The sequence below is a fragment of the Podarcis cretensis genome, assembly GCF_951804945.1.
Source record: "Podarcis cretensis genome assembly, chromosome: 1".
NCBI lineage: Eukaryota > Metazoa > Chordata > Lepidosauria > Squamata > Lacertidae > Podarcis > Podarcis cretensis.
Genome location: NC_137170.1, coordinates 84,183,737 through 84,196,795, shown reverse-complemented (window position 1 = coordinate 84,196,795; position 13,059 = coordinate 84,183,737). Strand labels below are relative to the sequence as shown.

The window sequence follows — 13,059 nt, the reverse complement described above, 5'->3', positions numbered from 1 at the left end:
GGGAGAGAGAGAGAGAGAGAGAGAGAGAGAGAGAGAGAGAGAGAGAGAGAGAGAGAAGGGGCAGCCCCGCCCCATTTTTGGATCTGTGCCTCCCATCCCAGTGCTGACTTTGGCCCTGCCCACAGTCTGCATGTGGCCCTAAACAAATTATCCCCAAGGGAATATGGACCTGGACAGGAGAGAAAAGGTTGACATGAAGTCTAAGCTCGGAGGTTACAAACATTTTGGGGGTTTTTTCAGTTGAAAAGAATCTGACTTCTTAAGTGTTGACTTGTTCGTTAATTTCATATATTTGTTACTCTTCATTGTCATGGGCAGTGCTAGAGTAAGTTACAAAACATGGGAAACGGAACAATATGTTAAATAAACACAACAAAAATGTTGCAGTTGAGGCATCTCTAGAGATTCCAGCAGCATGAGCCAGTTGCAAGTCAGAGGGCCTGACTTGAGAATCTAAAAGAACATGATGGGGCCGAGCTGTGGTGTTGCTTAATATATGCAGCCTGACATGCCAGCATGATAGAAAAATCCCTAATGAAGATCTAAGACTGCCTACAGCTGGCACTCCCCACCTCGGCCTCTCTCAGCTCCCGCGTTCCCCAACTTATTATAGCAAATACCACAGACCTCTTTAACCATGAAAATGGGGGGGCCCTGCAAACCCCTTTTGAATACTAATGAGGAAGTGAAACATTCTTTTTGTCTCCCCTCCACATCTAGGGACCCTTCCTCTCAAAAGCCCTATTGAAAGCTTTTCACGCCACTGCCTGATCTGGAAGACACCCCACCCTCCCCTGACCAAAACACTCTTTCTTGGTCATCTAATTAGCGTGTTTCTCCCCTTTTGTCTGACTGCCATTGGCCTTCTGTCGCCCGGTGCCCCCCCCCCATCGCCCGTGACCCTTCCAAAAGACTTTCCCAAGCAAGAGAGCAAGGGAGGAAGGGGCCAAGGCAATGTTTGCTGGAACAAAAGGCCCTGTGAATAACTTGGAGACACGACCAAGGTTTCTAAAGAGCTGGAGAAAGGCGCAGTGAGAGGAGTGCTAGGGAATGGGAGAGGGGTGGGCAAATGCCTCTGTCTTTAGATTAGAGGATTCTCTGTCTTCAGTTAGGTCTTGGTCTGTCTCTACGGCAACTATTGTCCAGCTAGAAAGGTCCTTCGCTCTGTTTGTCATTCAGGCCTTGTTGCCTTCTCATGCATACTTCATCCGTCCCTGTCCCAGATGCCTCAACTTCCCGTGTGTGTGTGTGTGTGTGTGTGTGTGTGTGTGGACCAATTTGAGGATTGTTCATTTTTAAAGGGCATACAGTTTAGAACAGCCATCAAATGGTTATTTCTGATATGTGAAGCCACTCTTAGAATTTGGCCAGACAGCTCTCTGCGTCGTACAGACATAGGCAGGATTCATCAGGCGAGGCAGGCTTCTCTTGGCCTTGCATGGCTGACAGGACCCAGTATAAGAAGAAGAAGAGTTTGGATTTGATACCCCGCCTTTCACTCCCCTTCAGGAGTCTCAAAGCGGCTAACATTCTCCTTTCCCTTCCTCCCCCACAACAAACACTCTGTGAGGTGAGTGGGGCTGAGAGACTTCAAAGAAGTGTGACTGGCCCAAGGTCACCCAGCAGCTGCATGTGGAGGAGCGGAGACACGAACCCGGTTCCCCAGATTACGAGACTACCGCTCTTAACCACTACACCACACTGGCTCTATACAAGTATAGATTGTACAATGGAACCTCGGTTGTCGAATATAATCCATTCCAGAAGACTGTTTGACTTCCGAAACGTTCGACAACCGAGGCTCAATGGGTGGTCAGAGAATTCAATTGAAAAAATAGAGAAACGCGTCTCGGAAGCCATTCAACTTCCAAGGCGCATTTAAAAAATGGAAGCATTCACTTCCAGGTTTTCGGCATTCGGCTTCCGAAATGTTTGGCAGCCAAGACATTCGAAAACCGAGGTTCTACTGTACTGTCCACCTGCTGGCTTCATGACTTAGGTCGAAGGGTACCCAAATATTTGGAACATGGGGGGGGGGGGTTGCTGCTGCTTTTGTAGGACACAACCTGCCCCACAGTGGCTAACCAGGAATGCATGAAGCAGTCATGTGGACTTGTTCTAAAAAAGTTGTGGGACTGCACTTGTTTTTTACACCACAACTCTTTCACTTAACACTATGTCCTCGGTGGTTTTTCTTCTATTCAGACACAGCACAATGAAGAACTTTACCCTTCTCTTCATGAAGAAGAAGAAAAAAGCATGTTATTTTTTAAAACTTCAAGCTTTCAAACTTCCCTCAATATCACTTTGCATTTTCAGACCGTCACTATTTGTAGGGTGGGAATCAGGCACATACAGGTTATTTCAGTGCTTTAGATCAGGGTGGGCAAACCCATGGCTCTGCAGTGGCTGCTGGAATCTTGACTCCCATCAGCCTCCAGCCAGCATGGCCAGTGGTTAAGGATAATGGAAGCTACAACTTCTGGAGGGCCACCGGTTCCCCACCCCATGAATAACAGCCTATTTCAGGGTACAAGTATTTCCAGGAAGTGTTCCTGGAAAAAGCAATAACGTTTTCTCTCTGGGGAATCCATCCCCACTGTTACTATGATCACTCACTGCCCAGTCTTATATAGTGGTACCTCAGGTTAAGAACTTAATTCGTTCTGGAGGTATGTTCTTAACCTGAAACTGTTCTTAACCTGAAGCAGCACTTTAGCTAATGGGGCCTCCTGCTGCTGCTGCTGCTTGATTTCTGTTCTCATCCTGAAGCAAAGTTCTTAACCCGAGGTAATATTTCAGGGTTAGCGGAGTCTGGAACCTGAAGCGTATGTAACCTGAAGCGTATGTAACCTGAAGCATATGTAACCTGAGGTACCACTGCAGTTGACCCTCTCTGCTATGCAGGAAGGCAGAAGATCATCATAGTTAGAAGACCACGGCTAGTGCACACCTGACCCTTTTCCCCAACCCCCTGCATACACACGCCTTTCAGGAGTCATGCTGATACAAAGGCTGTCACAACCACAGACCTGCCCTTCCGTCAAACCAGTCCTCCTGTCTCTGGCACACACCCTTATTTCAGATACCTATGGGTGCGCTTGCCTCTCCCAGGCCGCCTTGCTTTACTCAGCCAGGGATTGTGTTTGTGCCTCAGGCTACTAGCAGCCAAAGGCAGGGATGCAACCTGCCAGGCTAGTTTAGTGGGAACACGCTGCTTTTCGTCACTTTCAGGGTCTTAACAGAAACCAGTCTGGGGATCAGAGAAACGGCAGGGAACCTGCCACCCAGTGTAGCGTAGAGCGCCATTTCCACACACACACACCCCCCCCCGGCCTCGCAGAGTCTCCAGTTTCGTTCCTCAAAGGGATTCTAAAGCGTCCTTTGAATTCTGTGCCTCATCTCCTTCCATGTTTGCTTGGTTCTTAAGAAAAGTAAAACATCTCGTGGCACTTTAAAGACTAATAAACTTGTTATAGCTTAAGCTTTCATGGACTACAGTCCGCTTCATCAGATGCATGAATTTCTGTAGTCTGTGAAAGTTTATGCCATGATAAACTTGTTAGTCTTTTAAGGTGGCACAAGATTCTGTTGTTGTTTTTCCTCAAGAGACTAGTGCATCTGCCTCTCTGAGAATTGGTTCTTGAGTATTCTGCTTTTCGCAATGATGCCGAATGTGTCCACAGCCACTTGTAAGCTGTGCCTCCTTTCTTTGCAGGGTCCCTACAGTTCCTGTGAAAAACCTCAATGGCTCAAGCCCAGTCAATCCAGCACTGGCAGGTAAGAGGGTTAGGGTCACTGTAGGAACAGAGCAGTCATCAGTGACTCATGGCTATTGCTTGGCCTAAATAAGGGATATCTGAGGAGCTGTAATAAGTTTGATCAGGGTTTGGCGTTAGTCTGTGCAGTATGTTTATTCAGTGAATGCAGAGGATATGCAGCGTTGACATATGGGTTAAAGACTGGAGTCACGCCCAAAGAAATATTAAAAGGGAGGTAATGGTGACATTCTTTGGTGAGGTAGAAAACCTGTGGCCCTCCAGATGTTTTTGAAATGCAACTTTAATCATCGCTGACCATTGGCCATGCTAGCTGAGTTGGGGGTCTAAACAATATTGGGGGTCCACAATGGAATAAACACTGCCCTGGGCAGGAATGCCAACAGTGTCCTTCAGCTCTCTATATTGGACAAACAGGCCAAACCTTACGCCAAAGAATAAACGGACATAAATCTGACATCAGGAACCACAAGACAGAGAAACCAGTAGGAGAACACTTCAGTCTCCCAGGACATTCTATACAAGATCTCAAAGTAGCTGTTCTATTACAAAGGAATTTCAGAAATAGACTGGAAAGAGAAGCTGCTGAATTGCAACTTATTACCAAACTTAAAACCATGGAGAGACCTGGTCTGAACAAAGACATTGGATTCTTATCTCATTATACATGACAAAGCCGTTTTTCACCTTCTCACCCCTTGCTTTTTCCTGTAAGACCTATTGCAGTCGTTAAGAGTCGTCAACAGGCTCATCACAGCTATCTGCCAATCACCCAGTCCCACCACCTTTCTGAGGAATACCCCTCCCCACCTTCTCACTATATAGAAGGGTCTGGTGACTTCAGTTTCAGTGTATCTGAAGAAGTGTGCATGCACACGAAAGCTCATACCAAGAACTAACTTAGTTGGTCTTTAAGGTGCTACTGGAAGGAATTTTTTTATTTTGTCTGGGCAGGAAGTGCAGCTTTAAAGAAGTGAAGCTTTAATTTCCATGATGGACTGCAGGATAGTTCAAGCTACCTTGTTGTCACTGTTGTTAGTAATTGCAGAATAATTACCACACAAGCTTTTAAGCTTTGAATTTTAATTTGCAAATAAAAAATAACAATTGCTTAGGTCTTCAAGGATTATCAGCCTTTACCTCTGACTTGCCTGTTACATTATGATATTGTAAGAGTTAGGAATGGTAGGATCCTGCCATCCCACCCTCATAGATGAAGGTGAGATCCAACACACAGGGTACCATAAGCAGAACACTTGGGGTCTCCTCTAGATAAGGGCTTGCAGAGAAAATGAATTTGCAAAGCACCATGTCCTTGCAACGTAACGCGGAGGCTGTTCCCTTTGTTAATGAATGGTTTTGGCCTAAGGAGGCAAATGGATGGAGAAATATGGAGCATTGGGGGAGCAGACAGGGATATGTTTGGGTTTTGGGGGAGCAAAGAGGAATCAACTTCTCAAAGACCCCTCTGTCCCACCCAGGCATCACAGGGATCCTCATGAGTGCTGCTGGTCTGCCGGTCTGCCTCACTCGACCCCCAAAGCTGGTTTTGCACCCCCCTCCAGTCAGCAAGAGTGAAATCAAATCCATCCCTGGGATATCCAATACTTGCCGCAAGACCACCAAAAAGCAGACCAAGAAAGGTAAGAATGGATAACCCCTCTACCTTTTCTCCTCATAGGATTCTAAAACTAGAGTACCAGGGGGCCACAGCAGGACCTTAATGGAGCCCAGAAGCTATCTGCCCTTCACTTGTCAATCTACACAGTTCAGACCACAAAGAGCGCTGCAGAAAGTAACTCCATCCAGACATCACGCCAAACCATGGTTTACAGTAACTACAGTTAAAAGTCAAACCATGGTTTGAGACTCCCATCTGCAATGGAAAATAAAGCCTTAATTTTGCTGTGTAAAGCTCACACCACGTTCCTCGTTCAGCTCACTCTCCTCCTAACAGAGCCCCTAGATGCAGACCCAAGCTGTTCATGACTGATGCCCACCCCCATGTGCTGCTACATTATCACTGACTCCTTTTGAAGGGTTTAGAACAGGACGGTGAGCTAGGTGAGGACTTGCCCGCTCAATAGCACTCATCTTTGCAGATCAGACAGTATGCTCCTGTCTTTACAGTCTGTGGACCCTTCCCCTTTCTCCGATTTCTTTCCTGGCCCTTTATAGCTGCCACTCAAACCTTGTTCCAATGCAAGGATAATTAGCATGGTGCGCTCCAGATGTTGTAATACTGCAACTACCACCACCCTTGACTATTGCATGTGCCCCAGCAACATCTGGAGGGCACCACATTGGTTGTAAACCCTCATTCTGCTTCCCTGCACTGCTCCCGCTTCTCTGTCCTATACCAGTGTGTGGCTGCATCTGTTGATGGCCAGACAATGGCAGCTATCCAACCAGTGTTCTTCCAAAACATTATCCTGGACGGCTCCCAACTGCAGCATTACCTAACACATGTCCCCTGCTGTTGACTTGCACGCACCCTCCACCCCCTCATAATTTCCTGGCCCAGCTGTAGCAAGCATACTGTACTACACTCCCTGTCTTTCTCCAGAGTACTTCACATCTGCCTGACAGGTAGTAATAACCCATGAAGGGACTCCATAAGCCTAACCAGTTTCACTGGCGCCTGTTGCACATCTGTAAAGGAGGAAGGAGCAAAGAGCTGACAACAAAGGGGGCCTTGACATCACATCCAGCACGCCTCATACAATGCTGACAAGGGCAGATAGGCTCGCAGATAGGCTCAGAGATCCAGGGTGGAGCACTGAAATCGGTTATCAGTTCTAAGGATCAACCCTGGAGCATTTTAATTAAGAATATATTAAGGTGCCCCAGAGCACGTAGACTGCATTTCCCTCATCAGGTTCCTACAGAATCCCACACATCAGGGATCAGCCTGAAGGGTTTCCAGATAAGGGGGTGGTGTTCTTGGACACTCTTTGAGTTCCAGCGTCTCTTTCTCTAGAAACAGAAAGGCTCTTGCTGACAGCATGACACTCCCTTGCTGTCTTTTCCCAGATGGCCAGCTTAAGGCTGCAGTGCTATGCACCCTTCCCCTCAAGTAAGATCAGTTGGTCGCAGTTGGGCTTGTTTCCGAGTAGGGTCCAGCTGCAATTGATCTGGCCCACAGGCAGCTGTTTGGTATTTTGCAATTAAATTCCTGTGAATGCAAACCTAGTGCACTCCACCCCCTTCCCACCTTACATTTTATAAAGTCGTATGAAGACATCAAGTTCTTAGAAAGACCTGAGTTTACATTCTTAGACGCACAAAATAGAAAGAAAAAGCTTTGAACTCAGTAGAAAGTAGGGGGGAAAACATGGCAGATGTTTAATGATTTTTTTTTAAACTCTCTGAAACAAAGAACTCTAGGAAAAAATTATCAACAGTGGATTGAACAAATGGGGCATGTAACAGAATGTTGCAGCGTGGGGTGCCCTTGTGGGGTGCTTGCAGACTGTCACTGTTCTGCCAGAGGGATTGCAGCCCTCAGCAGAGAAAAGGTTCCCTATCTCTGGTCTTGAGCATGGTTGCTCCTTTGTCAATCTGCAAAGATCCTTTCAGTGTCCAATCACGCCTCGGCTTACTTACCTTTTGAGATGCTCAGGGAGCAAGGGAGGCTGAAGGTGCCTCTGCCGCCACAAACAAGAGCCAGGTCTGCAGTGGACTTGGAGATAAGTTAGGAAAAGTTGCTTAGCCCAACACTGGACTGCAGCCACAAACTGGGCAGAGTCTTTTTCAGGAACACTAAAGCACCCCTGGGAGGGACAGACAACAGGCACATGACCTTTGCACACATGTGAGTTTGCAGGGGGGCGGTAAGAGTGGAGATGTGAATTAAGGTTTCAAATTGGAGTCTTACCATTCTTGCTCATGTTTCTCAATTAAAAAAAAATGTACTGATGTTACTGGTCCTATTTTAATCTTGCATGGTGGAAATATCCATCATTAGCACAAACTGGGCTAGGGGCAGATCAGAGACAAAGAGTCCTAACTGTAGTACATTGATCAGGACATCGTACCAAACTCTCCACTTCAACCCATGGCTTCTGATTCTGGTTTGCCAGCTAATTGCAGACTCTGGTTGGTCAGTTTGGATATCACGCATAAACCATGATTGAGGTACACAAACCTCAGTATAGTGGCATCTGGATTGAACGAGTATATGCAAAGTAAATAACTCCAGGTGACTGAGGAAGGGGGCAATATAGCCAAGTTGCACAAAGCCAGGGATGGCAACTTTGATTTCTCTTGTGCAGTCCTTGCCCTCCAAATTTCTCATTCCCCCTTTGTTTCCCTGCCTTTCACCTTGCTGTTTGCCTTCAGGAACAATGCCTTCAACTTGCTGATCTTCTCTTGTTTCCTCCTCCTTGTGCAGGTAAAACCCCAGAGGAGGTGCTGAAGAAATACTTGCAGAAGGTGCGCCATCCCCCAGAAGAGGCAAGTCTGTTTTTTTTACGTACAGCATGTCTGTAGTGTAGTACAGCAGCTAACGTGTTGGACCCGGGCATAGGTTTTCTTGGTGCAGGCTCCCCCCCGCCCCATGCAGAGTGTCGGTTGCCTTAACCTTACTGCAACGAACCATTTCTCTAGCACTGAGCATGTGCTGAGCATTGCTGAGAGCAGAGCAGAGATGCAAGCTTCTCCTGAAAGTATCATAATCTCTATCGCACCAATGACCTGGCTAGAGAAAGGGAACATGGACTGTCAGATAGTGAGTGAATGGGCATGGGCTACAGGAAGCTGCTGCCGGGCCTCCTAGCTCCACCCTATCTGCACTCATTGACTGGCAGTGGCCCTCCAAGGTTTCATGCAGGACCCTATCCCAGCCCTGCCTGGAGATACCAAAGATTGACCCTGGGGGCATCTGCATGTGATGCATGTGCTGATCCTGATGTAGATGCTTATTCCCCCTCGTGTTCCTGATGTAGGTCTTCACTCAAAACCTTTCTTCCCTGGCAGGGAGAGAGGCTCCATTTTGGGGTCCACCTCAGGTGCCAAAACATCCAGAAGTCAGGGATGATAGGAGTTGTAGTCCCAATGACTTTGGGAGGTCACAGATTCCCCATTTGTGGCATAGAGTAATGGCAGCGGCAGGAGGTGGCAGGAGAACTTCACGCCGTTATCTCATTGCTGCCGAGAATGACATTAACGTGACAAGCGTGCCAGCCATTAGCAGGCTGGGCTTCCTTCAGTCGAATATTTCTATGTGTGCAAATGTTTTGCTCTTGTGTTCAACGCCATTTCTCGCCCCTTTTCAGGACTGTACCATCTGCATGGAGCGCCTCTCCACCCCTTCAGGGTACAAGGGCCCTCAGCCAGCCATCAAGCCAGACTTGGTGGGAAAGCTCTCCAAGTGCGGCCACATGTACCACCTCCACTGCCTCGTGGCCATGTACAACAACGGGAACAAGGTGCGTTCCTGGGGTGGGGAAGGCGGAGGCCTGCAGTCTCTCGAGTGGGTACCCATGAATTCTGCCCAGGACTGAACAGCTCTTTTGGTACTTGATAGTACTGACAGGCAACGGTATTGCTGATATAGGAAAGTCACTGTGATGTGGCTTATATATTTATTATTTGGCTGGTTAATTTATATACCGCTGGGGCGGGGAAAATTTCTCAGCTTGAAGGCCACATTCCCTTCTGGGTAACCTTCCAGGGGCCACATGAGTCTGGCCAGATGGGTGGGTGGGGCTGCTCAATCATCTGATGTCACAGTGATACCAGTAGATGGAACACTTTGAAGTTCAGAAGTCAGGACTTCAAAGCACCATGTGCAGCCAATCCAGGAGGCTTCAGCCAGTGCTTCAGCTAATGCTTTCCCTTTATGGCTCCCGACTATGCATCAGCAGTTGCATCCCTGCCTGCCCCACACCTGACAATCACATAGGGCATCAGGTTTGGGGCAGGGGGGCATGGTTTGGGGCACACTATCTCTTGGGGCATATTTGAACCCCTGGCAAACCAAACTTGGCCTGCGCTCTGAAGCTCCCCACCCCTATCATATAACAGACCTCTTTAATGCTTCTGTCTTTAATGAGTCAGAACCAAGACTGCATGTTCTGCACTTCTGTGATGGCATGATACAAGCATCCTGAAAAGTGACCTTTTATTAAAACAAAAAATACGTTTCTGAGCCATTTGGCTATGGAGAGAAAAAACATACAGAGGAACAGGGTATAGCCAGGATCTCTCTTAGAAGCCAAACAGTGATGGGGCCTTAGTAATCTGCTAAACTCTTTGTTTTTCCTGCTTGGCTAGCAAAAAGCACTTTATGTTGTGCAAATAAATGGCAAGTGTGTCCCACATTAATTGCAAACACTGACTTTCCAGGGAATGTTGCCCCCCCCCCTTTTCTTTAAAAGGAGTGCATGCAAAGTACACTTAGTCCCAGTTGAAGCCCATGGTTTTGAGAGATTTAATTCTGGAATTCCATACTGCATTTTAAAAAGGCTGCAATAGCCCTAGTAACGTAACAGCTCTAACATGAAAACAAATTCTTCTGTAGGCAGACTTAAAACTCTTTCCTTTTGAGCTGAGCCCAAAACATTCCTGAACCCATCATCTTTCTGGAGATAACACTACTTCGCTCCCACATTTCCTGGCTGCTTCTGCCGCAATCTGGCTTTTTTTCACTGGGGCTTAAAAATGTTTCACACATGTACATTTTTAAAAGATGACCTAAGATATCTCAGCCGAATACCTAAAAGCACAAAAACGTGATGTGAAGGCCTTCCATTCAGTGGTGGCATGTATTTTGCACACAGATCTTTGCAGGTTCACTTGGGTAACAGTTGATGGGAAAAACTTTTCTTACCAAGACTTTGGAGATCTACTGCCAGTTGGAATAGTGACAGGCTAAATTGGGTGGGGAGCCTAGGGGCCAAATGTATATAATGAAGGCAAGATTCACAGGGTTTAGATGTAAGACTGGGCCTTGGAACCTAACCTTGCTTTGTGTGCTTGTGTTTTTCTACTTGGGGATGGATGAGATTGCAAAGTACTTCCTACTTTTTTGGAAGAGGAGATAATAGCCGTCCATTCTTCCACCACCACTGCTGGCTCTTTGTGGCCGTGTGATTATAATGTCAGCCTGGGGTCTTTTTATTCTGTGCTGTTCTAAAATTATTGCCCAGCATTACAGCTTGCCTACTGTGCTTTTAGGATGGGAGTTTGCAGTGTCCAACCTGCAAGACCATCTATGGAGTGAAGACTGGCACCCAACCTCCTGGGAAGATGGAATATCACCTTATTCCCCATTCCTTGCCTGGGCACCTCGACTGTAAAACCATCCGAATTATCTACAACATTCCACCAGGGGTCCAGGTGAGATTCTGGCTTCATTAGCAGAACACTTGGCCCTCAGATAGATCCTACTGTCTTATCTCCCAACCAGCTTCATGCTTAGAGACTAGTGGGGCCTTTCTCATCCTGTGAACTTCCTTCAAATATATTTGAAAAGTCACATTCATTTTCATGTGCATCTCATTCTTTTTAGGGACCAGAGCATCCCAATCCTGGGAAGAGCTTCACTGCACGGGGCTTCCCTCGACACTGTTACCTCCCAGAGAGTGAAAGAGGCAGAAAGGTAAGTGGCATCTTCGTGCTGTAGGAATTTTAAGCACAACCATTCGTTGTGGTTATACCACTTAGCTTTACATTAGCGTGTTGGTTCTGCTCCAGGTTGGCTTTATCTTGACACAGTGAGGACACTCTCATTGTGCAAATTCGTAACGTGTATTTCTCATCTATAATATTAAGAGGGATGTTAGGTTATTCTGTTGTTTACTTTGGGCCACATTCAGCTACCCTGTTCCACTAGTAGAAGCCAGCACAAGGACTCCTGCTAGCACAGTGATGGGGCTTCAACCCTCCTCCCCATTTACATCCCACATACTTCCCTCAAATATACTCTGGAGGGTCACAGAGAACCCCCGTAACAGTGTGCAGGGGTGGTGGGGGGGTCAGTGCGCACTGATGAAATTATCTCCTTAGCACTGCATTGAATAGCATGCTTTGAAACCAATATTTTACCCAGGAGTTTTGGGGTTTCTGTCTTGTTCTTGATAGTTGCATGAGGATGGCCTAATTGGTGGGCTGTATCTTTACCCCATAGGGACGCAGGTGGCGCTGTGGGTTAAAGCCTCAGCGCCTAGGACTTGCCGATCGAAAGGTCGGCGGTTCGAATCCCTGCGGCGGGGTGCGCTCCCGCTGCTCGGTCCCAGCGCCTGCCAACCTAGCAGTTCGAAAGCACCTCCGGGTGCAAGTAGATAAATAGGGACCGCTTACCAGCGGGAAGGTAAACGGCGTTTCCGTGTGCGGCTCTGGCTCGCCAGAGCAGCGATGTCACGCTGGCCACGTGACCCGGAAGTGTCTCCGGACAGCGCTGGCCCCTGGCCTCTTGAGTGAGATGGGCGCACAACCCCAGAGTCTGTCAAGACTGGCCCGTACGGGCAGGGGTACCTTTACCTTTACCTTTAATCTTTACCCCAAATAACACATCACAGGTTTGCCCATACCAAACACGTAGGTACTTACTGCTTTCTGTACATGCTTTGTTGTTTTTAACAAGAACGACAGTAACAAACTTTAATTTAAAATTGCACCCCAGCAGTTTTTGTGTGAGACTGTGTATCGAAATATCATATATTTATTTCCAGCTTGGACTTAAAAGGGATCTGTTTGGCCCCAATAGCAGATTGAAACTGTCAAAATAAATGGTAGTGGAGGGTTAAAAGCAGTTTTTGAATGTTCCTGTGTCTTTTCAAACAAAGCCCAGCATAACTTTGCTGCAGGTTGACTCTCAGCCCTTCAGCAGAAGCTCTCTGCCCCTGAAAACTGGGGGGTGAGGAATCTCCTGGTTTTGAAGCTGAGATGGATAATTTTTCAAATGCCCACATATTATTGAATTGAAGCATGAAATCCTCTTTCCTAAGTTATGGTGCTGCAGAATGCCTTATTATAAGTGATATTAATGTGACATAGAAAAGAACATAGGAAGATGGGGGAAAGTTAAAACAGAGAGAATAGGAGGGGAGAGTTTGATACAGCAGGATAATAGGCTCATGATGGCTTCCTAATTCATTTTTCACAAAAGCCTGCTTCATGTTACAGATTTGGCCTGTACATGCTTACACTTCCAATGTGTGAGGCACTTCAGTTCATTAAATGACTACTGTAGAAACACACCATGAAGAGCTACTACGGTTGCCAGCTCCCCTATATTATGGAGAGCATGCTAGAAGTACCCCAAAGGTTCACCAAT

At 47.0% G+C, this 13,059-nt stretch overlaps 1 protein-coding gene across 1 annotated transcript in view; it reads left to right on the top strand.

Annotated features, from left to right (window-relative positions):
* DTX4 (deltex E3 ubiquitin ligase 4) overlaps nt 1-13,059 on the top strand; it is a 41,867-nt gene that overhangs the window by 24,603 nt on the left and 4,205 nt on the right. Inside the window, exons 3-8 of the mRNA XM_079967512.1 lie at nt 3,719-3,780; nt 5,261-5,422; nt 8,173-8,234; nt 9,056-9,208; nt 10,959-11,120; nt 11,293-11,382. Coding sequence (XP_079823638.1) covers nt 3,719-3,780; nt 5,261-5,422; nt 8,173-8,234; nt 9,056-9,208; nt 10,959-11,120; nt 11,293-11,382 — 691 coding nt within the window. The remainder of the gene's footprint in view (nt 1-3,718; nt 3,781-5,260; nt 5,423-8,172; nt 8,235-9,055; nt 9,209-10,958; nt 11,121-11,292; nt 11,383-13,059) is intronic.